General features: G+C 42.8%; 1 protein-coding gene across 4 annotated transcripts in view; it reads left to right on the top strand.

Annotated features, from left to right (window-relative positions):
- Clcn5 (chloride voltage-gated channel 5) overlaps positions 1-23780 on the top strand; it is a 165239-nt gene extending 141459 nt beyond the window's left edge. For all 4 annotated transcript variants that reach the window (XM_038316606.1, XM_038316605.1, XM_038316607.1 and 1 more), the window contains 8 exons: positions 4968-5090; positions 5957-6163; positions 9621-9701; positions 9930-10472; positions 13208-13394; positions 14674-15072; positions 15211-15427; positions 17797-23780. In XM_038316606.1, coding sequence (XP_038172534.1) covers positions 4968-5090; positions 5957-6163; positions 9621-9701; positions 9930-10472; positions 13208-13394; positions 14674-15072; positions 15211-15427; positions 17797-17887 — 1848 coding nt within the window. In that variant the 3' untranslated portion in view covers positions 17888-23780. The remainder of the gene's footprint in view (positions 1-4967; positions 5091-5956; positions 6164-9620; positions 9702-9929; positions 10473-13207; positions 13395-14673; positions 15073-15210; positions 15428-17796) is intronic.
- The last annotated feature ends 2463 nt before the right edge of the window (positions 23781-26243 follow it).

Raw genomic sequence — 26243 nt, forward strand, 5'->3', positions numbered from 1 at the left:
CTTAGTGAGAGGGGGGAGGGGAAGGAGGGAGAGAGGCGGGGGGGGGGGAGAGAGAGAGAGAGAGAGAGAGAGAGAGAGAGAGAGAGAGAGAGAGAGAGAGAGAGAGAGAGAGAGAGATTATGTGAAGGCAGAGATATCGGGCGCTTAAAAGAAATCTCACACTGGCTCAGAACTGAGAGATTGGGGAAAACTTACAAATCAGAATTCTCTGCTTGAATGGTGGATGGAGGTAAGATTCAAACAATCCGAACCAGCAAAAACGGGAACCAGGAGGGAGGAGAGAAGGGGCTGGACACGCTTTGGCATCTGGGTAAATAGTCTATGAAGCCACGCCCCAGTAGGTGGGTAAACCTTCCTGCAGCACTTCCCCTTTTTGTTTAAATAAGAGAGTTCTAAACCTAATACAAAATTATATACAATAAGAACAAATATCCTATTCTAACTAGCTTAAGTCTTGTATAATAAATAACTTGGCCAAGTCATGAGAGGAAAGTAACTACACTTGTCTAATCTTCAACCCCATCCAAGATCTGAGAAGGGAAATAATGGTACTTGAGTAGTAGGAAGTGCAATCAAGCAGCTTCCAAACTGCAACAAATGACAGAGAGACTGGCTCCCTGGACAATCACTCAGAGTCTCATTTGCAACATTGAGGCAACCACCTTTGGCTAAGGCCTAGAATGACTGACAGACTATTTTCTTTCCCTTCCTTCCTTCCTTCCTTCCTTCCTTCCTTCCTTCCTTCCTTCCTTCCTTCCTTCCTTCCTTCCTTCCTTCCTTCCTTCCTCTTTTTTCTTTTGGTTTTTCGAGACAGAGTTTCTCTGTAGCTTTGGAGCCTGTCCTGGAACTAGCTCTTGTAGACCAGGCTGGCCTCGAACTCACAGAGATCCGCCTGCCTCTGCCTCCCGAGTGCTGGGATTAAAGGCGTGCGCCACCACCGCCCGGCCATGACAGACTATTTTCAAAGGCAAGAAAATTTTCAAAACCGTCTTACCCTGTCTTGGCAAGATTTGACAGTCCTGCTTATCCATTTCTTAATACTGTGTATTTTGTCAGTGGTTGAGGTATGGGCAGTTCCTTGCCCAAAGGCTGGTTTTGCCAAGAAGAAAACAAACTCCAAGTGGAGTGTCTTTGGTGCTCAACATTCTCTTGTGAATAGATCGGTGCTGCCAGGAGCAATTGTGTCTCACTTCAACCAAATTCTGAGTTATTTAAATGCCATTTTCTACAGCTCTTTGAAGTGGTTGAAGATTATCTATCTATGCAGAGTATAATCTCTATGTATGGAGCAATTATGAATGTCTGCTTCCCTTGCTTTGGAAGAATTTGTCATTTTTTTAAAGATCTTAATTCTTTTTGTATTTTGTGTGTGTGACTGTTTTGTCTGCATGTGTGTATGTGTGACAGGTGTGTGCCTGGTGCCTACAGAGACCGGAAGAAGGCATTGGATCCCTTGAACTTGTAGTCACAGATTATTAAGAGGACTGGGAGTTGAACCCAGGCACTCTGCATGAGTACCTAACCACTGGGCCATCTCTCCAGTTCTAGGAAGCATTTTAAAAAACCAATGTATATACTTACTGTGTATATGTGCATATGTATATGTGTATATATGTGGGAATATGTGTGCCATGGCACTTATTTGGAGGTCAGAGGAGAAATTGCAGGAGTTGGTTCTTCTTTTTTTTTTATGACATGTGTTCTGGAATTTGAACTCAGGTGTTCAGCCTTGGCAGTAGGCACCTTTAACCACTGAGCAATCTTGCCAGCCACTTAACTTTTAAGGCAGTTACATAATCATGTTGTGTTCTTCATCCCACCCCTGCCCATGGTTAACACTTTGAATAACAATAGTACAAGAAATCGATATATCTAAAATGCATAGATTTATTTCCCTATTTTGATTGGTGTGTTTTTGCTTTTGTGGTGCTGAAGCCTGAGCCTAGGGCCTTGAATATACTATGTGAACTCTACCCATGACTAACATCACCAACCCATCTTATTTCTCTAGCTGTATACAAAATGATAGGCAAAAGCAGGCAGGAGAGGGAAGGAGAGAGATCTGTAGTTTTCTGATGCTGTAGGATGACTCTGCGTGCTCCCCTGGAGAACTAGCCCTTTCTTGTGCTCTGTTCCAGCAGTTCCTTGTAAAGCAGAGCCTGAGATTTGCTCACACAACAGATTTCTCTGGCTCTTTTTATGAATGAAATCATAGCCTGGGGGAAATAGTCTGTGAAGCTTTCAGAAGCCTTCTCTTGCCAACAGTTTGGCTTCCTGCTCTCTGCTCTGGCCAGCGCCTGTTGCTTTCCCTTTCACTGCCTTTCCCTCTTTGTTTCCTACCTCTGGAGTCCACTTGCTCACAAACTTCTCTTAAAGGACAAAGAGATAGTTGTTCTCTGAGGATCTAAGGAAAAAATTGTATCATATTCGCAACTAAAAAAAAAAAACAAAAAAAACAAAAAACTACAGAGTCCTGATTCTCCTTGTAGGCCGTTAAGTTCTCCCCGTGTTTTATGGTTTGCAGAGTCAGAAGTCTATCGAGCTTTTTATCTGTGCCATCTGAAGCATAGCCCCTGCTGTGCAGTATTCCTTTTTGGTCAAGAATCACTACTTCCAGCCCTTTAATGTTAATTGTTGTGGACTATTAGTTTAAGATGTATTACATTCTTTTATATTGTGGAATATTTGTTTAACCATGCAAAGATGTGTTGCATTCTTTTAGGGTGCATTTGTTTAACTCTGTGAAGCTGTGTTATTTTGACTGTTGGAAACACTTGATTGGTCTAATAAAGGGCTGACCGGCCAAGAGCTAGGCAGGAGAGAGGAATAGGTGGGGCTACCAGGCAGAGAGAATAAATAGGAGGAGAAATCTTGGCCTGGCTACCTCAGTTGGTAGAGCATGAGACTCTTAATCTTAGCGTCTTGGGTTTGAACCCTCAAGTTGAGTGCCAAAAATGTAGCAAAATGTAGGTTTTTTGTTTTGGGGTCTTTGGAGTCTGCCAGCCAGCTCAAACAAATACACGGAGACTTATTCTTACATATGAATGCCTGGCCTTAGCTTGGCTTATTTATTTATTTTTATTTTTTTTGCTTTATAAATAATACCATTCAAAATTTCCACTTCCTCCGCTCCTCCCATTTCCCTCCCTTTTCCCCACTCATCTCCCCCTCCCCCTCCAGTCCTAAGAGAGGGCAGGGTACCCTGCCCTGTGGGAAGTCCAAGGCCCTCCCCCCTCCATCAAGGTCTAGGAAGGTGTGAATCCAAATAGACTAGGATCCCAAAAAGCCAGTACGTGCAGTACAGACAAATCCCAGTGCCATTATTGCCTTCTGAGTCAGCCACGATTGTCAGCCACATTCAGAGGGTCCAGATTGATGGAGACAGAGACAGGGACCCACATCGGAGGACTAGACCAAGCTCCCAAGGTCCAGTTGAAGAGCAGAAGGAGGGAGAATATGAGCAAGGAAGTCAGGACCACTAGGTGTTGGTCCACTCACTGAGACAGTGTGCCTGTTCTAATGGGAGCTCACCAAAGCCAGCTGGACTGGGACTGAATAAGCTTATTTCTAGCCAGCTTTTCTAACTTAAATTATCCCGTTTCTCTTTAATTACATTTTTCCTCTGGGCTCTTTACCTTTCTTATTTTTCATGTGTTTCTTCCCTTCTAACTCTGGCTGGCTGTGTGGCTGTGTGGCCGGCACCCCCTCTCTTCCTTTTCTCACTCCTCACGCTTCCTTTCTGTTGGCAGCTCCAGCAGGGGATCGAACGCACCTTCTGGCCTCATTGGTGCTTGCACTAATATGATATACACGCATGCACACACACACACACACACACACAAATCTTAAAAATAAAATAAAAGATGAAGTCTAGAGCTGGACTTGGTATCTTTATACCTAGAATTCTAGCTCTTGGGGAGTGGAGGCCAAAGAATTAACAGTTCATTAGGGACCCTCTGTTACCTAATGAGTTCAGGACTAACATGGGCTATATAAAATATCTCAAGGCAACAATAACAACTCACATAAATCAACAAGCATCAAGACTGGGAGTATAACTCAGTGATAGAGCATGTGTTTTAGCATGTGTGAGACCTAGAGTTAAATCTCCAAAGTTAAAAATGGAAACAAAATGACCACCCCCCTCCAATATCATGCTACTTGCTCTAAACATACACAGTAAACAATTCTAAAGAAATGAAACAATGCTTAGGAATTTTAGTTGCTATAGTCTGAGAATTTACCACCAAGATAGGTAAGGGTAATGTTCAAACTTGTCATCGCTCCAGATACTTAGTCAGTGTTCACCCAGCCCAGAAACTGCGAAGGCTATTGTAACTCTTGTTAAAAACTTGACATAGGATCATATGGATTTGATTGCAAAACTGACAAAACACTAATAACAGGTAAACTGTAACCATGTATGCTTTTCGCGTGCAGTCCCAGTACTTGGGAGGCAGAGGCATGAGGATTGCTGCAGGTTAGAGGTCAGATAGGGCTGTATATCAAGACCGTGCACCAAAAGCTAAATGAGCCTTTTCTTGCCAAGAATTTGGCTCCCTGGCCTATGCCTCTGGCTAGAGAGGCAGTTGGATCTCAGTGAGCTTGAAGCTAGCCTGGCCTACATAGCAAGTTCTAGGCCAGCCATAGCTACATAGTGAGATGTTGTCTCAAAGACAAAAGCAAATCATGTTCGAAGGTTCTCCATTTTCCTTTCTGGCATCTAGACTCTTAGAATCCTTTGCAAATTTCCTCTGATTGCAGCAAGACATGTGATTTTAGCACCAACAGTGCCTAATGGTGTTGTGCTTTCTCTCATGAATGGCCTGAGAAGAGACATTCACACAGTTTACTGTTGTTCTTTTTCTTCCCAGCCTACTCTCCTGGCAAAATGTCGCTGAACAGAGCTGCCTTCCGCACCCAGCTGTCTCCACTAAAATATCATCTGTCTTTTTGTTGTGTTCCAGGGAGCCTTTGCCTACATAGTCAATTATTTCATGTACGTCCTCTGGGCTCTCCTGTTTGCTTTCCTTGCTGTATCTCTTGTCAAAGCGTTTGCACCTTATGCCTGTGGCTCTGGAATCCCTGAGGTAAGTATAGTATGAACCATTTTTTGCCAAAATTTTCTGGGTCTTCCTGCATATACTATATCTTGGTGGCTATCAATTGGGGTCAGAGCCAGGGAGAATCTAAGCTCCATCTAGGTTTTCCTTTAAGTCTCTTTTCAGCATTGGTCACAGGATTTGGGCTACAAGCGGGGAGATGGTAGCTCAAACCTCTTTCCTACGTATTTGGGGCTTAAATTGTTTTAGTCGGACAACTACAATTTTAGGTTATTAAGATGCCCTTGCTCCTAAGATTACTTAGGACTGTTACTGTGACTGTTAAGTCACGGTGTTCTTTGGCAAACACTCCAGGCTGTACCTACTCTTTCAGACTCTTTCTTGAACATTGGTCTTATTCTCAGAACATTTTATAACCAGAGGGAATAGCTAGTCCCTCAGGGCTCCTGCTTCTCCAGTCACACACTCTCATCCTTACAGTAGACTCCCAACTGCTACACAGCCTTCACTCCCCTAAAGTCCATGGCAGTTTCCAGAATGCTTCTGGCTTTCCTAAGTGTCTCCTATACTGAGATTCCTCTTGGGACAAGTGTGTGTATGTGGGGTGTGTGTGTGTGTGTGTTTGTGTGTATGTGTGTTTGTGTGTGTGTGTGTGTGTGTGAGAGAGAGAGAGAGAGAGAGAGAGAGGGAGAGGGAGAGAGAGAGGGAGAGAGACTCTTGGTACAAGTGTGTGTATGTGGTGTGTATGTGTGCATGTGTGTGTGAGAGAGAGAGGGGGGAGGGAGGGAGAGAGAGACTGGTTGAGGGATTATATAGTTCTTGTAAAGGGGTATATTTTTTAGCTGTTTGTAATCACTTAGTCTGTATTCAGTCTTTCTGTGTTTGGCCTACAGATAAAAACTATCCTGAGCGGTTTCATTATTAGGGGCTATTTGGGTAAGTGGACCCTTGTCATCAAAACTATCACGTTGGTGCTGGCAGTGTCATCTGGCTTGAGCCTGGGCAAAGAGGGCCCCCTAGTGCACGTGGCTTGCTGCTGTGGGAACATCCTGTGCCACTGTTTCAACAAATACAGGAAGAATGAAGCCAAGCGCAGAGAGGTAATGACACGTAAGCTTGAAAGCTTATTTTTACTTGTGAGCAGAAATACTGCAGTCTTAGTGGGGAGAACTTGGGGGTTTCACCCTTGTGGATTCAGCAAGTTCAGTTCTAGGAGTCTGTCTTTTGGCCATCCTAGCATGTGTATATGCACAGGTGTCTACAGATAGCCAACATAAACTTACGAACCTTGTAAAAGTCTGAAGTTAGCAAAATATCCATCAAATAGGGCTTGAGTTTTAAAAATATATTCTGCTCATACCATAGAAAACTGTGCAACCATTTAAAAGAATGAGATGGCCCTAAATACCTTGACATGAACTGCTGGCAACAGAACACTACAGCTAGTTTGCGACTACAAATGAGTTATTTAAATGAGTTAAAAATGAGTTATTTTTTAAAATGTATGTCAATACACTTATGAAGAATGTATCTAGGGCTGATGCGGTGGCTCAGTCAGTAAAGTACCTTGCGAATATTTGATCCCCAAGAACCCATTTTTTAAAAGTGGTGCATTCTTATAATCCAAGTGCTGGGGAGAGACAGGCAGATCTTTGGGTCTCATTGACCGGCCAGCCTTGTCTGCTTGGCTGGGACCAGGCTAATGAGAGACACTATCTCAAAAGCAAAGTGGACAGTGCCTGAGGAACAATACTTGAGGTTGACTTCTGGCCTCACACACAAGCATCTACACTCACACTTGCATGCCTGCATATATGAAGTTGAACACACAAAACTCAAAAATATATGGAAATACTTTTATCCTAAACTGTAAAAAGCATGCTCTCATGTTTGGTGGGAGAATAAGGCAGTAGGAAAGGAGAAGTGGGGACTTGAATTTGTATTATATTTTTATGTGCTACTTCTTAAAAAGAAGTTAGGGAAAATAATAGACTTTGCGGGCCTTGCTGTGGAAGAATAAATATAAACAGTGCATTTCAAATGACAGATTGTTCATCTTTTCTTGCTATTAATGCCACATTTGAACTAGTTCCTCCCGGTGCTGTGCCTCTCTGCCTGCCTCTTGCTTCAACCCATCTACAGTATTTGCACTATAGCGTCACTGTATGTTTTAGGCAGGTTTTCTATTGCTGTGAAGCGACACCGTGACCACGGAAACTCTGATGATGACACTTAATTGGAGTGGCTCATTTACAGTTCAGAGGTTTAGTCCATTATCTTCATGGTGGGACAACACGTAGGCAGACGTGGTTCTGGAGAGGTAGCTGAGAGTTCTACATCTTGCAGGCATCAGGAAGTAAAGTGTCCCACTGAGTGAAGCTTGAACAAAGGAGACCTCCAAGTCCACCCCCACCGTGGCACACTTCTTCCAACAAAGCCCCACCCACTCTAACAAAGCCACACCTCCTAATAGTGCCATTCCCTTTAGGGGCCATTTTCTTTCAAACTGCCACACTGTGCTTGTGCTAAATTCATCCCATTGTTAATGTATACTATTTTGAGGAAGAATTTTTTTTCTTTTTAATTTTTTAACTTAAAATTTTAAAACTTTTTAATTAAATTTTTTCATTTATTTTACATACTGACTAGTTTCCCCTCCCACATCTTCTCCTGTTCCCTCTCCCTACCTCCCTTCTACACCCCATCCACTGAGGAGGAAGAATTTTTTTTAAGATTTATTTATTTTTATTAAGTATACAGTGGTCTGCCTGCATATGTCCCTGCAGGCCAGAAGAGGGCACCAGATCTCATTACAGACAGTTGTGAGCCACCATGTGGTTGCTGGGAATTGAACTCAGGACCTTTGGAAGTGCTCTTAACCACTGAGCCACTTGAGAAGGACAGGGAAGCCAAAATCCAGCCCATAAAAGGGGATTCCACTGGGTATGTTTAGGATGAAGGGGAAATGAACAGAGCTGAGTTGGATGGAGGTGCAGAGATTCCCTTCTCCAATATGAAACCCAAGTTTCCCCTTTCCCCTTCATCCTAAACTAAGCTCTCAATTTTATTTTACTATACGCCTCTAAACCATCTCTTTCCGCAGCTACTAGTATACAAGGGAAATGGTGAGTTTCTATGAATTCTAGTCTGTTTGCCACTAGTGTGTGCTCTGCACATTTTCCATGCCTCCACTGCCACATACAAGACAATCCTTTCTAACACATCTTGTTCACTCTCCCCTCTTTCCTTGTGGTGCTTTATTCTCTTGCCTTTCCTTACCACCTGTCTTCTGGCCTTGAAAAATCTAGTTGTCACCAGGCAGTGGTAGCTCACGCCTTTAATCCCAGCACTCAGGAGGCAGAGGCAGGCGAATCTCCGTGAGTTCGAGGCCAGCCTGGTCTATAACAGCTAGTTCCAGGACAGGCAGGGCTGCTACACAGAAAAACCCTGTCTCAAAACAAACAAACAAACAAAAAATCTAGTTGTTTCTCTATCTGTATTGCTATAGACCATTGAGTCTGAAATAAGCTACAAGGTACAGGCAGTTCTAAACTGTAACTTCATTTTTATGTCAGTAGAGCCTTCCATAATATCTCATTAAAATGTTTCCTAACATGTGCTAAGGGGAAAGCCCACGAGACCTCAACCCTACACAAAGAACTGCATGCAAACCAGGAATGCCGAGAGTGGGAGAAATATTCTTCCCCAGGGAAGAGCATAGCAACTGATCACACAATGCCAAATAGGCAGCTCTGAAAACACAGATATACATGCAAGTAACATTATATAGACTGACGGGTCATTCTTAGGAATAGATATGTATATACATATATACATGTAATAAGAATCAGTGAAAAAAACCGTAATTTTGAAGAAGAGCAAAGAAGAGTAGGTTTGGAGAAAGGAAATAGAAGGAGGAAATGATTATAACGATAATTTCAAAAAATAAAAAAAAAAACAAAACTGTATGTAGGTGAAACACCTCACTGCAAAGAACTGTGTCCGGGTTTCCAAACTCAAGTTCAGTTGTTACACCAGGAAGGCTGCCAGTCGGGGCCCAATTTAGAATTAAACAGATGTCTCAATCACAAAGTAAGTCTCTTTTTTGTTCAAGCATATGAACCATGTATGTATTTAACATCTAGCATACAGTGTTTGCTCTCCAAGTAAATAGAAATTGTACCACACTTTTTATGATATAGAACATGTAAAATTTATCTTTAAGATTTTTAATTAAAATATAATTACACCACTTCTCCCCTTTCCATTTCTCCCTCCAACTTCTCCTATATGATCCACTCATTCCTTCTCAAATCAACTGTATCCTTTTTCTTCGATTATTGTTGTTACAAACACACACACACACACACACACACACACACACACAATTATAACCCACAGAATCTATTTAGTGTTGCTTGTGTGAAAGTAGTCAGCCATGTAAGGTTATTATTAGTATTTTAAATGCTTGGTGACTATGAACATGACTTTAAAAATGTGATTGAATGTAAGAAAGCCATATTATTTTATTGCTGATTTTTGCATTTTGGATTGTAGGTCTTATCGGCTGCAGCGGCTGCTGGTGTATCTGTAGCCTTTGGGGCACCCATTGGTGGAGTATTATTCAGCCTGGAAGAGGTAATGACTTCTGTCTGTAAAGCATGTGTGTGCCTTTGTATTAGAAATCATGGCCAGTATCTATGTATGTTGCAGTTCCTGAGTGTCTGCCCAACTTGGTCCTTTAGCATGTAGCCAGAAATTTCTGGAAAGGTTTTATCCTTGAGTGCAATGTCAGAAGCCCCAGCATTTGATTGGAAACAGCTTTTGCGTCCTGACTAAGTTTGTTTCTCACCTTCTGTCTTGTAGGTCAGCTACTATTTCCCCCTCAAAACACTATGGCGTTCCTTCTTTGCTGCCCTGGTGGCAGCATTTACGCTCCGGTCCATCAATCCATTTGGAAACAGCCGCTTAGTTCTATTTTATGTGGAGTTTCACACCCCATGGCATCTTTTTGAGCTTGTGCCATTCATTGTGCTAGGCATATTTGGCGGCCTTTGGGGAGCTCTATTTATCCGCACAAACATTGCCTGGTGTCGGAAGCGTAAAACCACACAATTGGGCAAGTATCCTGTCGTCGAGGTACTCATTGTGACAGCCATCACTGCCATCTTGGCTTTCCCCAACGAATATACCCGGATGAGCACAAGTGAGCTCATTTCTGAGCTGTTCAACGACTGTGGCCTTCTGGACTCCTCCAAGCTCTGTGATTATGAGAACCATTTCAACACAAGCAAAGGCGGTGAGCTGCCCGACAGACCTGCCGGAGCGGGAGTCTACAGTGCCATGTGGCAGCTGGCTTTGACGCTCATCTTGAAAATAGTCATTACCATATTCACCTTCGGCATGAAGGTGAGGAACCCCTTTGGTGACCTCTGTGTGAATGTGCTGTGTGAATGTGGCCTTTGGCAGGCAAAATCAAAGTAACCTACAATCTCAACAGCTTTCCCCAGAAACCTTTTTGCTCCCCAGTGTTTTCATGACTTGGTGGACAGTGAATGCTAACTCTGTGTCTAAATGCTGATACCTGTATGTGGTCAAATGCAAGCCTCGGTAATGAGTTTTTAAAAGAAACAGTGTCTCTTTTTCTGTGCACAATCATTTCTCCACAAAAAGGATAGTGAGATTTTTATGCTAGAGCATTTACTAGTACAATGTCTGACTAATGCGCTGTCAGTCCTTACAGCAGTGGTTTTCAACCTGTGGTTCATCACCCTTGGGCGTTCCATATTAGATATTTATATCACAATTCAGAACTGTAGCAGAATTATAGTTATGAAGTAGCAACAAAAATAACTTTATGATTTGGGGAGTGGTCACCACACCATGAGGAAATGTATTAAAGGATCACAGCATTAGGAAGGTTGAGAACTAATGCTTTATAGGGTACATGTTAGAGTTAATTAAAGAAGCACCATTTTAGCCTGAACTCCATGAGGTTACCAATGTTCTACCATCTTTAACAATTTCATAGAGTGTAGAAGGAAGCGGCGGGCTGTGTCCCGCCACCCGGCTAGCTTTGCCCAAAATAATTACACGGAAACTGTATTCTTTTAAACACTGCCTGGCCCATTATCTGTAGCCTCTTATTGGTTAATTCTCACATCTTCCTTTAACCCATATTTAGTAATCTATATAGCACCACGAGATGTGGCTTACCAGGAGAGATCTTAACCTGCATCCATCTCAGAGAGGAGAATCATGGTGACTCACTATGGCGACTGCCTGAAGCGTCTCCCCAACTCTGCTTCCTTGTTCCCACAATTCTGTTCTGTCTACTCCGCCTACCTAATTTTCTGTCTCTTAAAGGGCCAAGGCAGTTTTCTTTATTAATTAACCAATGAAAGTAACATAGACAGATAACTCTCCTCCATCAATAGAGTTCAGCCCAACACACAGCTAAATGATGGTTTTACAGTTAATATTCCTGCTCACTTGGTAACAAGTAGAATCCACTTCACAGGTTACGATTAAAATATTTCAAGTATCAAAAACAAATAGCACAGACCGGTGAGATGGCTCTGAATATAAAGTGCATGCCACCAAGCCTGTAGATTTGAATTCGTTTTCTAGAGCCTACATGTAAAAGGCAAGAACTAACTCCTGAAAGTTGTCTTCTGGCCTCCACACAAACGTTACACACACACACACACACACACACACACACACACACACACAAGCACATTGTTACATAAAGAAGCTACAGAAATTGATTTCGTACACTTAGAGAGTAGAATTATCCGAGGATTAAGTCTACTGCTCTCGATATCAAAGTAAAGTGACAATACCAATAATTTATTGTGTATTTCAAAAGAGGATTCTGAATGTTCCTAAGACAAAGACATAATAAATGTTCAGTGATAGATATGATATTTATCCTGATTTGACCATTACATATTGTATACACATATCCAAATACCACGCTGTACTCAATAAATATGTACAATCATTGTTTCTTACTTAAAAGGGTGTCACTCTTTACCTTTAATATCTGTTACAATCTCCAAGTTTTAGAAGAAACAGAACCAGAGAATTGGTTAAAGCATCGGTTCCCTCCACCCTAGGTTTTCTTCTCTTCAGCGCCCTCCTATCAATTGTTCCTCGGTTCTCCACGGAAAGACATTTGAGCCAGGGATATAGTGGAGACCCTGAAAAGTTTCTGGGTGCTTCTTGGATTCATTTCAACATTGTTGTTTCATTGTTGTATTTGAAGGGAATCTTTAGATGCACAAAGCACCAACTTCCTTGCATTTCAATGTTAAATACTTTTGAAGAGCCCACAAGCTGTTCTGATTCTGTTTATTATCATTTCCTTTCTCTCATGTTAATAGTTCCTAGAAGTCAAGAAACAAAGCAGGAAGGTAGATGAATATTCCCTTTTTTGGTTAAGCATGCAGATATAGCCAGTATCTCCTTTAAAATTTTTATTTAATTTTCTGTTGTGTTGTTACAAGGTACATGGAAACTTCTTCTGCCATCTTTTTTTATTTGAATGATGGGTTAGAATATATTAAGTGTCATTTGAACACTTTATTTAAGTCCTGGCACTAATATTCACTAACTCTTGACTTTGGGCAAATGACTTTACCTCTCTGAACCTTGGGGGGGGGTCTATCATTTGGGAATAATAAGGTCTAATTTCTGGGGTTATTATTGAGCATCTATAAAAAATCTTATATGTAGGCCATCCAGCATAAAACACAGTCATCAACAAAGGGTAGATTGTTACTTATAAAAATTCAGAATTGGGGAAATGTCTGCATACATAAGAAATTCCATCTATTTTCCTTTTTCTTTGGGAAAGGCCTAATTTCTGCCTCCAGTTTTGTGTTGGTCTGGAGAGTTCAGGCTCTTGCCTGATGGACCCCCGAATCAGGGTAAGCTTCTTCGAAGTCATCCTTGCCTGCACGTCCCAGAGAACCTCTAGTCCCTGTAGTGTTACACAGATCTTTGCAGCCACTTGGTAGCATAGTGCATAGTTAAACTGTCGTTGGCCTGTTCGCTTCGCAGAGGGTCAGTCCTCTAGCCCTCCCATCCGCCAGGAACCACATCGATCCACACTAAACGCCTCTTCTTTCTCTCCACAGATCCCTTCTGGTCTCTTTATCCCCAGCATGGCTGTTGGTGCAATAGCGGGCCGTCTTTTAGGAGTAGGAATGGAGCAACTGGCTTATTACCACCATGACTGGGGCATCTTCAATAGCTGGTGTAGTCAGGGAGCCGATTGCATCACACCTGGCCTTTATGCTATGGTTGGGGCTGCAGCCTGTTTAGGTAAGTAACATTTGCCTTGGCTTCAAAGAAGTCACCCTGCCAGTGATGTGACATGAACAGTGAACTGGAGAGTGGTTTTTTTTCATGATTATCCATTTCTTGTTGGTTTACTATCTCCCAAACATTTTAAGAAAGGTAATTCTAATCTCTCACATAGGGGAAGTCATCAGAAATCTGGCCATAACTAGCTGCATAAAAATGTGCATCACAGTATTATTTATAGGAACAAAAATTAGGCAGGTGTGGTAACACATGCTTGTAATCAGCCCTTGGGAGGCTAAGCAGGGAGAATCTCAAGTTTTGGGCCTGCCTAATGTACATAATAAGACCTCATCTGAAAGGCAGCCCAACCTAAATTTGAGTATTAAGGAAATGATGAAATAAATTGTGCTCCATCCATATATTACATTCTACAGCCCTTAAACATGATACGGTTATGTTTAACATATTTGTGTACGCATAAATAAATGATGCTCGGGATTGAACCCAAGGTATGCTACTGGCCAGGCAAGCTCTGGGCTATATTCCAGTGGTATATAGATACCATTGAGAGATACTGCAATACTTCATTTCCCTTTTTATTTTAAGATCGAATCTCACTAAGTTCTTCCTGCACTTGTGATCCTCTTGCCGCCACCATTTGAGTAACTAGAATTACAGGCCTGGGCCGCAAAACCTCTGTTATGCTTAGCATCTTTCAGTGTTACATTTAAAACTTCTTTCTTACATTTCTTTTGTGGTGGGAGAGGAGAAGCCTATGCCACGGCTTGTGTGTGAAGGTCAGAGGACAACTTGCCACATTCACGTTCTTTTCACCAATGGAGTTCTGGATGATCAAACTTAGTTCATCAGACTTGGCAACAAGTGACCATCTTGCTGCCCCAAACCTTTAATTTTTTTGGTTAATATAATTTTAAATTGGTAATGCCAAATATTCCAAACAAATAATGGGAGGAAAGTATGATAAGGAACTAACTATAATATGAGTTGACATATATAAAAATACATGTTTTCTATCAGAAAAAAGCTTGAAAATTTTCTGTAATGAGTACGTATATTGGAAAGAAAATAAGTTTTTAACAACTAGAATGCTGTTTCTGATTTGTTATTTTGAGAAATCTAAGCCATGTCTCCTGTACAGTCTCGCTTTAATGCAATCTGGAGTCTGCGCAATTGTCGCTGAGACTGCGATCTAGTGCGTTTCCCAGTGAGACCCCACAGCAGGCATGCAATTCTCCTGACTCCTCCGCTTCTATTCCCGTGTCTCTTTTCTTTGCAGGTGGGGTGACTAGGATGACTGTTTCTCTTGTTGTCATAATGTTTGAACTGACTGGTGGCCTGGAATATATTGTGCCTCTGATGGCTGCAGCCATGACAAGCAAGTGGGTAGCAGATGCTCTTGGGCGAGAGGGCATTTATGATGCCCACATTCGTCTCAATGGATATCCCTTTCTCGAAGCCAAAGAAGAATTCGCTCATAAGACTCTGGCGATGGATGTGATGAAGCCCCGGAGAAACGACCCCTTGTTGACTGTCCTTACTCAGGACAGTATGACTGTGGAGGATGTGGAGACCATCATCAGCGAAACCACTTACAGCGGCTTCCCGGTGGTAGTCTCCCGGGAGTCACAGAGACTTGTAGGCTTTGTTCTTCGAAGAGATCTCATTATTTCAATTGGTAAGGATTTCAGAAAAGGAATAAAGGAACTTTGTAAGTGCGAATGAGATCGGGGAGACAAAGGGAGGTGGGCTTGGTTAAGGGACAGAATAGAGTTAGCTCTGTCTTTCAGTTTTTCATTTCCTTCCCTTTGCATAGAAAATGCTCGGAAGAAACAGGATGGGGTTGTGAGCACTTCCATCATTTATTTCACTGAGCACTCACCTCCAATGCCGCCATACACTCCTCCTACCCTGAAGCTTCGGAACATCCTGGATCTCAGCCCCTTCACTGTGACAGACCTTACGCCAATGGAGATCGTCGTGGATATCTTCCGCAAGCTGGGACTGCGCCAGTGCCTGGTGACACACAATGGGTGAGTCCCCTTGAAGAAAGGCAGTTTGGATGGTGGGAGGAACTGAATAGAGAGAGAAAAGGGAGAACCAAAATTTAAAGAAACACTTTTAGACCTTTATTGCAGCTCCAAGAAGAAGGTAGATGTGACTAAAGGGCCTTGTTTGAGAGGTGCTGTAGGCGGAGGCTGCTTTTTAGTTCCCAGCTGCCCAGACCTGAAATAATCACACAGAAACTGTATTAATTAAACATGGCTCAGCCTATTAGCTCAGGCTTCTTATTAACTAACTCTTACATCTTAAATTAACTCATTCCTATTATTTTGTATTTTACTACGAGGTTCATGGTTTACCAGTAAGGTTCTGGGCCATCTGTTTCCTTCAGCAGCTACATGACATCTCCTGACCCCACCTACTTTTTCTCTCTCTATTTCTTCCAGCCTGGCTATATTCTGCCCTGCTATAGGCTGAAGCAGCTTTTTTATTAACCAGTGGTAATAAAACATATTCATAGCATACAGAGGGGAATCCCACATCAAGGTGCAAACTACTAGTTGTCCATTATCAGTAACTCAGTTTCTCATCTACCAAGAAAGGAGCTGTGCTATGCACAGGCATCACTGAAATTGGAATGGTGTCAGAGATATACAGTGGTGCCTCCAGCCCTTGGACATACCTTCTAAGATCCCCACTGGAAGCCCAAAACTGGCTAGTAGTGACCTACACATGTACTATGTTTGTTACTGTAACTTTACATACCCATAAGGAAGCTTAGTTTATAAGCCTGATGCATTCAGAGAGTAAAAACAATAAACATGAAGTAGAACAAGTATAGTAATACACTGTCATAAACGTTTTGTGACTGCAGAGTTCCCCCTGCTTTTAAAGCCTCTTACTGTATTGTTCTAGACTTCAGTTGCCCTTGAGTTACCCAAGTCGTGGCTACAGAAGGCTGCTGACCTGAGTGGCAGCACGGAGCCGCAACCCCAGCACTTGGGTAGTAGAAGCAGGAGAATCAGTTGTTGAAGACTGTAGTAGGAGCGTGGGGCCTCTTTTGTTCTGTCCCGCCCAGCCAGCTTACACCCGAAATAATCACACAGAAATTGTATTAATTAAATTACTGCCTGGCCCATTAGCTCTAGCCTCTTATTGGCTAACTCTCATATCTTGATTAACCCATTTCTATTAAATCTGTGTATCACCACGTGACTGTGGCTTACCGGCAAGAGTCTAACCTACATCCGTCTCAGGCAGGAGATTTGTGGCATCTGCCACACTTCCCTTCTTCCCAGCATTCTGTTCTGTCTACTCTGCCCACCTAAGGGCTGCCCTATCAAAAGGCCAAGGCAGTTCTTTATTCAACCAATGAAAGCAATACAAATACACTACACTAGAAGACCAGACTCAGCTATGCAGTGAGTTTAGATCACCCTGGCCTACATGAGACTCTTGTCTCCAAAAGAAAGGAAGACTGTTGTGCTTGATACCTATAATTCCCTTGTTGTTATTTGAGGACAAAGCACAAATATTCAGTTTTCAGTGTGGTCCGCCTTACACAAAGGCCCCTGTTTCCATAGATGGTAGGGTAGCTATAAATCACAAGTCTTTGAACTTCCAAGCCCAAGGCTCTTTCCTTCCTGGAATATATCTTGTCCAATAAAGAAGCCCTGCTCTTGTTATTGGGAAAGAGTATAGGCTAAGGAGAAGGTTGGAGGCTTTTCTTGTTTTTAACACTCTACATTAACCTAACAACTCTATAAGGACTCTTCCCGCTTCTAAATTTGGAAGTGGCACTATAAATAACATCCAAGAGCTAAGTTAGCATGTAGACTTTCTTTAATAGGGAGGTGTGTGTTCAGCATTTCCGGAAACCCTAACTCATGTAAGAAAATATTCCACGAGATTCTGGGGAGACATGAAGCTGAATAAAGCTTTCTGTGTCCTTGAGTAGTGCGTATGGTTCTAGGGAAGTCAGGAACACACAAGTCATCATAGGGCAAAAGTGAAACGAATAAGGGCTGTGGGAGAGCCTACACAGAGCATGCCATTGCTGGGAGCAGGGCAGAGTCGCAGCCGGTTCATAGGACCAGGGCTGTGTGGGGGTGGTGGAGCATCGGAGCTGGACTGCAGTAAGTAGATAAGATGCATAGGTTTGGAGAGAAATGTTTAAATCAGGGGAGATGTGGGAATGTGTCGTGTATTTAGGGATGTATGCATTGCTCTGTTTGTCGACAATATATATGCATCTTACTGTTAGCTCATCATTCTCCAAGTACAGATAGTGCTGAAGGCAAAGTTGAGAAGGATTAGGGAGGACAACATCACTTTTAGTTAAGAACACTATTTTCACTGTACATTTATTTTGGTTTTGTTCTGTGTGTTTTTCTTTCAGGCGCTTACTTGGAATCATTACCAAAAAGGATGTGTTAAAGCATATTGCACAGATGGCAAACCAAGATCCTGATTCCATTCTCTTCAACTAGAATCCCGGGATTGTTTTGGATATAGAACAAGGACATTGCGGACCATGGATATATTTTATTAACTGGGTACCCAAAACACATTTCCCATATTTGGATGGTGAAGTCATATTAGTGTGTTGTCTGTTTCCTACAAGTTAACCAGTTGCACTACATAATTTCTGGGAATTAATCTCTCTAGGAGAAAATACAGTTAGGCTTATGGGATACTGCATTAGGAAGGGTTCATGAAAGAGTAAACAAGATTGCTATGGTTTAATTATGTTTGTTCTTTAAAATATTTTTTAATTTAAAATTAATTGTTAGCCAATATGCAATCACTGAAAACTATGCAAGAAAAATTCCAACAATTCTGACATATAGCCTGCAGGAAACTCATGAAAAAGTCATGTGTTGGGGGGGGGGGGCGCCTCTTAACTGTCATTGGTGAAAGATGAAGTGTGAACTAAGGGGCTTTGCCTTTCAAGCTACAGAAAGGAAAGCCAGAAGGAAATAGCAATGGCATTTTTTAGACTGTGAAGATTCAGTTCAGTTCTTATTCCTGTTACAGTATTTAGCGTTTGTAGTTTGTTACGTTTACCTTTTCATGAAAAGACAGTGAAGTAGAGGGGCTGACCTTTAGAGCCTGCTCGTCCTGGTCTTTTCAAGTACACAAAGTTCAGTTACAGAGCTTTCTCCTTGGCTGCATAAAGGCTAATTTTCCAAATGGCAATGCCAGCTAGTAGACAAGGACTTTGTTAGTAGCTAGGAATCATTACTTCCGGTTTTCTTGAAATGAAGCTAAAGTTCTGAGCAAAGTTGGTGACTGGGAACTTGACATTTTTGTGAAGTTCTAAGCAAATCTCTTACCCAGATGCCACCTTCATGGATGATGGTGCTTTAGGCTTCTGGAATAAGTAGGAACAGTGTATGGAACTGAGTCTAGGCTGAGCACTGCTAAAGCAGGGAAGGTTCAGGGCTGCGGCAGCATCCCCATGCATCCCTTTGAAATAGAGCACCAGTACTGAAATAACTGGACACCTGTGTTCGCCCCAGTGTGGAGTATGCAGAACAGGCCGTTGTTCCTGGGAGCATAGTGTAGGCTCGAGATCCTTCATGGATTGGCGGAACTGGAACAAGATCGGCAACTACAGCTACCTGGAGGTACCGTCCTTAGGGATCTGAGCAGGCTGCAGAGCCGTCCTAGAACCTAGGTAGATGGATGAGGCCTGATGACCCCTAAGGTGCTTGTACCCAGTTAACAAGGTGCCTGTCTCAATTTCCTACCACAGCTGCGGCAGTTTAAAAAAATCACATTGTAGAAGCACCTGGTGGAATTAAAGAGCCACTGCCAGCATTCCAACCACTTGTCCATTTCCTATTATTTTCTCCATGTGCAATTACTCTCCCTCCATTCTGTTCGCCTTTCTCAGCACCGAATCCTCTTTAGGATGGAGCAGCGTGCTTAGCGAATCATTCCTAATAATGACAACAATTAACAAGTACGGCTAGTTAAATCGTAAGCCAAGGCCCGGTGGTCTCGCAGCACTTACACTAGAGGGGTCACTTTTTTGTTTGCCATGCGGCCCTGTTGCTGCTGCCTCCATTTCAGTCTCAGCTGCCCATGGCAATGAGGCCATGCTGTTGGGGAAGAGTTCAGCCTTGTTCATCTTACAAGTCTGTCCCTAATACCTCCTACTGTCCGTTTAGCTCAGAATCAGCAGCACTTGGCACATTCCTGTGTGTAACCCACCCCTCCCAAGCAACTCAGTGTACCTCATTTTAAAAGTTGTTGATCCCCAAATCAAGGACTTTTTTTAAATCCCCAGTTCTTATCGTGCCCAGATCAGAAATGCCTGAATTATCCAGGGCTGAGTAGTCAAAGCATATTTTGATTTTTATCTTGACTATATCAAGGTAGCCACCAGAGTTTCTCCTTTTAAATATATTGTTCTGGCATTTTAATGAAAAGGGGTACATGGTATCATAATCATGGCTCTGTGATTTTATGTCTTATGCCTTCTATGCCACCACATTCTTTGTATCAGATGAGACTCTGCCTGACTACCTAGTGTATTGCGTGGAGACCAGAATTCTTGTCTGTCTATTTCAGGTTCAGTCAGTACCTATTTCATTAGTGATCCTCCCTCACTGAAGTTTGCAAAGCAGGAAACGTTATTGTGTCTGGTCTTTGATGGCAAGGAAAGGTTTGGTCATGTCTCATAGAGCAGCGGTGACATGGATTCTTGTTTGCCTTCTAGTTTTTTTCTTCCTTGTACACAGACGAGCCAGTGTTAAGGTGCTACTTCAGAGACTAAGAAATCAGATAACACTGTGCGAATGATCCTGTCTAGATGCTAAGCACCAATAGGCCCCCCAGATAATCGACAATATTCCTTTAATACCTCACTCCTTAGAAATGCCATTCATTAACCTCAGTTTCTCAGGAATCCTTGCAGCTTGTATGCTAGAGATCGCTGGAGGGGGTGGTGCCCATTGTCTGTCCAGTCCTAGGGTTTAGCTCCGTGGTTGGCTCGTTCTTACTGGAGTACTCTACAGGATTGCTAGCCTGGCACCTGGACACATAGTGGTTCTTCTCTGGAGGTAAAGGGAGTCCCTCCTGTCATTGTCGTTCCATTTCACCAATTAAATAATCCTAAAAACAAAACAAAAATGAAAATGGAGAAAAAAACAAAGCCAATATAGGAAAGTCTGATAGTGGCCTCAAATGACTACATACCTCAATGGTAAAATACTGGATAATTTAAGATTTTAAAAGGAATTGAGACAAGTTTATTTTGGTACTGGAAAAGAAAATAGCCTGATATAAGGAAAGCGTTTACAGAAGAACACCAATAAATGCCTCAAGAGTGTGAATTTTCGAAGGAAATAGATCTGAAGGCAATCTAGCCATGAAGGGACTTCATGGATCTGTAGAAGTCTAACTGCTAATTTTTTTATCTGCACACCTTCAATGGAAAGAACTTAATGTAGTTTAGAGAGAGAGCATAATGAGTTCAATTAGAGATACAAAAACGGGACTGGCAATGTGAAATAATAGCTGTTAAAGATCACGTCTACTTATATTTGGTTAGAAGCAGCCACATTACTACACCCTCCCCTCTCTGGCCCCAGTGTCCCGGTGCAGCCCAGCTGCAGCATGGAGCTGCTGTGGTCCACAGAACAGAGCACCTCTGGTGGATTAGTTGGAGTTGATAGTACTTTGAATTGGCCAGCTGGCAGAGCAGACGGTTAATTTGCTGGTTTAACTGTAAAACAGGCCAATGGTTTTGGCACTAAAGTCTAACTCTGAACTCTTTACAGGAAGAGCAGGGGCCTTTCTGACAAGCTCAGTCACTAAATGTGTGGGCTCGACTTCACTGTTCTAAGATGTTAATCTTTGCAACCACCTCTCGGATTGTCTGGGTTCCTTTAGGGGGTGGGGGAGGCATTGAAAATGATGGCAGACCTGCTTACCAAAATGTGTGTGGTGTCAGCTGGTACGAAGAAAGCCATCCCATGTCCCAGTGTCCGTGCATCTTGGCATAAGGTGGGCAGAAAAGGCTTCATTATGTGCCTCAAAGGGAGAGAAAGGCAAATCATCCTCAAGTCCAGGATTCCCAAGCTAGAGCCTCAAAGCACCATTGGGCTTCAGGACAGTCTAATTTTGTGGGAAGGGTCAACATAAGACATTAAATGAAGGAGGAACATACTGTCTGAGGGTCTAGAGGACAGAGGTCCTACCATTTTTGTTTTAAGCCTCCCTACCATGTCCTTCTTCTCTATTGAAAATAAGCTATTTTCTCTCATTGCAGCTTGGAAGCTGTGTAAGGTTGGGTATGAGTGGGCACAGCAGGGTTGAACAATTGCTGGGCTTTGGTTTTCGGTTCCAGCCATTTGTTCTAAGGAGAGAGGTTCTTGGAAAAATGTGTATTAGCAACTTTAAACTACTCCCTATACATATGCTGGCCACATTCTCATTCCTAAGCATCTGCATCTGGGCAAAGTTATGAAGAGAGGAAGGGAACAAAAGGAATTTTTCCATGATGTTAATATGATTTTGCCAAATCCTCCAAGAGGGATGTGATGTGTTTTCTTTCTTTCTTCTTTCCCTTCTTCCTTCCTTCCTTCTTTCTTTTTCTTTTTGCATGGGGCCTATCAGGTTGCCCAGCCCAACCTTACAGTCAAAAGTTCCTACCTCTAAGTTGCTACCAAAGGGTCTTTGGCCTGTGTGTGCACACTTGTCAAGTGAAAGCCCTGACTAAAGTTTGGCCTTTCTGAGGAGAAACTATGATGGTACATAGAAGGCAGAAACACAGTCTGTCTCTGCCTCGCTTCTTTTGCTCCCCCTACCATGCATATCCTAAGTTCAGATCTCTCCCCATTTTTGTAAGCATGTTGTTTGAATATGGACTTTGGTGGGTAGGGAGAACTTCATCCCGAGAATAGAGAACGGAAACTCCTCCGGATGAGGCCATTGGCAGTTTGCTCACTCTACAGTAGGGGCCAAAGCCAGCAATTCTTACTGGGAGTGGCGAGGGCTTTAACTGTATTATGTATTAGTCCAAATGTGCTGGGATTGGGGGTAGTTTAGGATTTAGTGAGAAAAATGTCATTTAGTGAAGTGGGGAAGAAGGCAGGACCTGTGGTGGTTTTATTTCTTTTTTAATCGAAGTGGCAGTGTTGAGACTTGCTGTCGAGTAGAGGGGTACCTCAGAATATATGATTCTTTTCCATTTTGCCTTTCACATTTCTTTCTTCTCCATTGTCCTGCCATTTTAGTACTCGGCTTTTTATAGAAGTATTTACTTTGTTTTTTTGGGTTTTTTTTTTTTTACTATATATTTGGTCCTTTGGGACTGTGTGATGATTAAATTGTATTCCATTCAAGATAAAATTATATGTTTAATATTTTATTCTCGAAAATTGTCTTTTGAAGCTATGCTGCTATCCAGGTACAGGCCTGACAACATTGTGGTCATGTCACCAAAGGGTGACTATAATGTCATGATGATGACTCTTCTATATTTGACCAAGGCCAGCCTCCTGTTTATACCTCTTCCCATTCATTTCTGGCCATGGGAAATATACCAGCTATTGGGTGAGCCATTGAAGCCAGGAGGACCAGAAGGGCCAGGATCCAGCCCATGGGCACCGTGGAAATTTCTCTGTAGGAAGCTCATTTGTAGGGCTGGCTTCAGTCGCAGTAGCCAAAGAAAATCTGTCTGACTGGACATTTTAATTCCTAAGAGTTGGTCAAAGTTCCGCTGAAGCTAATGCATAGATATCTGTAGTAGCTTGGCATCCAGAAATGAGCTTCAACCAAAGCTAATAAAGCCCGAGTTTCCACAGGAAGCTTGGTGCTGAGCTGTTCGGATCAGTCATTTATGAGAGTGTTGCCAACCCTTCAGCCATGCTTTTGTAGCTTTAGCCTCACCTGCTTCTAGACACAGCCCGATCCAAAGCTGTGGCTTTACTGCTCGCTGTGTTCTGCTCCCTGGTCATGTGTAGTGACAGAGTGTAAAAAGGAAAACATGGATTGGGGAGTTAGGTGACCTGGTTTGTATTCCCTATGCTTCTACTAACTAGCCTCAAGATCTTAACCGCTCTGTGCCTCAGTGTTCCCATCTGCAAAATGGGGATAGTGTAAATTGCCCTACCTACCTCACAGGGTTGTTGTGAGGATAAACTGAGACAATGAATGGAAAGCACTTTGATAAGTAAGTGCTATGCAAATTCTAAGAAATGGAAACAATCACGTTCAAGGCAATGGAATGGACATTAGCAGAAAGGTTAATGGGATTGTCCAGCCCTTTCTCTGTGTGGCTTAAACCTAGGTTGCCATTGCTTTATACATTTTCACTTAGCACAGATTTGTAATTATGCATGTAATAAAGCACAGCCTTATTCAACTTGATTTGAGTATGTTTTTAAAGACTGACTTTTTGAGTGTTACTTTTTTTATTACAAGAGAAAACATGAGGACAGAGGTTTATGGAATGGTTTAAAAAACAACTGTGGGGCTGGAGAGACGGCTCAGTGTTTTAGAGCACTCGTTGCTCTTGCAGCGGACGCGGGTTCAATTCCCAGCACCCACATGGTGGCACACAGCCATCTGTAACTCCAGCTCCAGGGAATCTGATGATCTCTTTTGGCTTCCACAGACTCTAGATGTACACACAGTACATATGCATACATGCAGGCAAAGCATTCATTAAAATAAGTCTAAAAAATTTTAAAAGCAGCTGAAAACCACCACTATTGGGCTCACTTCTTTAAAAATGTTTGTGAAATACTAATTATTAACAGTTATAGATTCAGGGGTATGCTCTCCCGCCCCCAGTTCTGGGGATGGAATGTAAGGCCTTCCATACTCTTAGCAAAATTTATACTGTTGAGTTGTATCCGCAGCCTCGGTACTGATTTTTTTTTCAAATAGAATTTATTTATTTTTATTTTATGTACATTGTTGTTTTACTTCTATGTATGTCTGTGTGAGGGCGTCAGATCTTGGAGTTAAAGACAGTTGTGAGCTGCTATGTAGGTGCTGGGAATTGAACCTGGGTCCTCTGGAAGAGCTTTCAGTGCTCTTACCTGCTGAGCCATCTCTCCTGCCCCTGACTTTTCCCATAAGGAGACAAATGAGTACCTGATGTTTCTGAGGCACTGTGGATCCCTGGATAGCCCATTTATTCTGGCTGCTTACATACTGTTGTCTTGTATATTGATAATACTTCCCTGATGGCATAAGAATGAGCCGGAGCTGCATTTTCCTCTCCGAGTTCTTAATCGTGTAGGGTGATAAACTTCAGCAGACTTATTGCCTACAGTTGCTTCCAATGAGGAGTAGGATGGGTGATTAAAACGTCTTTCCAGTATTGGAAAGATGGCTCAGTATTTAAGAGCATATGTTGCTCTTGCAAAGGACCTGAACTTGATTCTGATTCTGTTCCTGGCACCCACATCAGGGTGCTACCCTACCACCTGTAACTCCAGCTCCAGGGAGTTCCAGTGCCTCTGGTCTGCCTGTGTGCCAGCACTCATGTGCACAAACTCCAACACACACACACACACACACACACACACACACACACGTTTAAAACCGAGTATTTTTCGTGTTGAACAATGTTCCCCTGTGAATAGCAATCACCCTTCTCCGTAGCCTGTTTATGGTATGTTGACACTAAAATGCCTTTGGTGAGGAGGACCCCTTTGGAGCGGCCATGCAAATGAAAGATGCGCAGAGCATAGGAAAGTGATTAGATACACAACCGCTATTACCACACCTCTGTGCAACCTGGAAAAGTGATTAGATACACAACCGCTATTGCCACACCTCTGTGAAACCTGGAAAAGTGATTAGATACACAACCGCTATTGCCCCACCTCTGTGAAACCTGGAAAAGGAAGGGAGGCTATACTTTGAAGTATGGTTTTTCTCCTCTTTTTCCTGCAGCTGACTCCTCCCCACTCCTTCCCTCCTTCAGCCAGACACTACCTGTAAGACAGTTTACATGGATCCCAGTTTTACTGTAAGGGTTTCTCGGTGATGAGGCTGGAGAGAAGGCTCAGCGGTTTAAGACCACACATTGCTCTTGGCAGAAGACATAAATTTGATTGACAGCCCCAGTGTCAGTGTCTCAACCTCCTGTCACCCCAGGTCCAGGGCATCCTGATGTTCTCTGGCTGCTACAGGTACAGGCACGGTCTTAGTCAGTGTTGTGCTGCTGTGAAGAGACGCCGTGGCCATGGCACCCCTTAGAAAAGAAAGCGTTTCCATAGGAGCCTGCTTACTGTTTCAGAGGCTTAGTCCATTACCGTCATGCTGGGGAACATGGTGGCACACTGGCCAACGTGGTGCTGGATAGGTAGCCGAGAGTTCTACGTCCAGATCCACAGGCAGCAGGAAGAAGAGCGAACCACTGACCTAGCTTGGGCTTCTGAAAACCTCAAAGCCCACCCCCAGTGACACACTTGTGCCACACCTCCTAATCCTCTCAAATAGTGCCAATCCCTGGTGACCAAGTATTCACATATATGAGCCTGTGGGGACCGTTCTCATCCAAACCACCACACTGCACTAATGTGACACATTCACACACAAGTAAAATATTCAGAATATTTTTCAAAAAGTTTCTCTGTGTTGATGTTTGAACGTATCTGTACTGGTGTTGACATTTTGCTACTACCAAGAACCTTGTTACCCTTGTTTTTACTTGGTGTCATTTCGGGAAGGACTTCTCTGCATCACAATAAGCCTTTGTAAGTCAGAAATTCTGGCCTGGCAAAATGGCTCAGTGAGCGAACATCTGTCACCAAGCCTGAAGACCTGGCTTCAATCCTTTAGGACTCAGATGGTAGAAAGAAAGAACTGATTCTG

Source organism: Arvicola amphibius, chromosome X (genome assembly GCF_903992535.2).
Source record: "Arvicola amphibius chromosome X, mArvAmp1.2, whole genome shotgun sequence".
NCBI classification, from domain to species: domain Eukaryota; kingdom Metazoa; phylum Chordata; class Mammalia; order Rodentia; family Cricetidae; genus Arvicola; species Arvicola amphibius.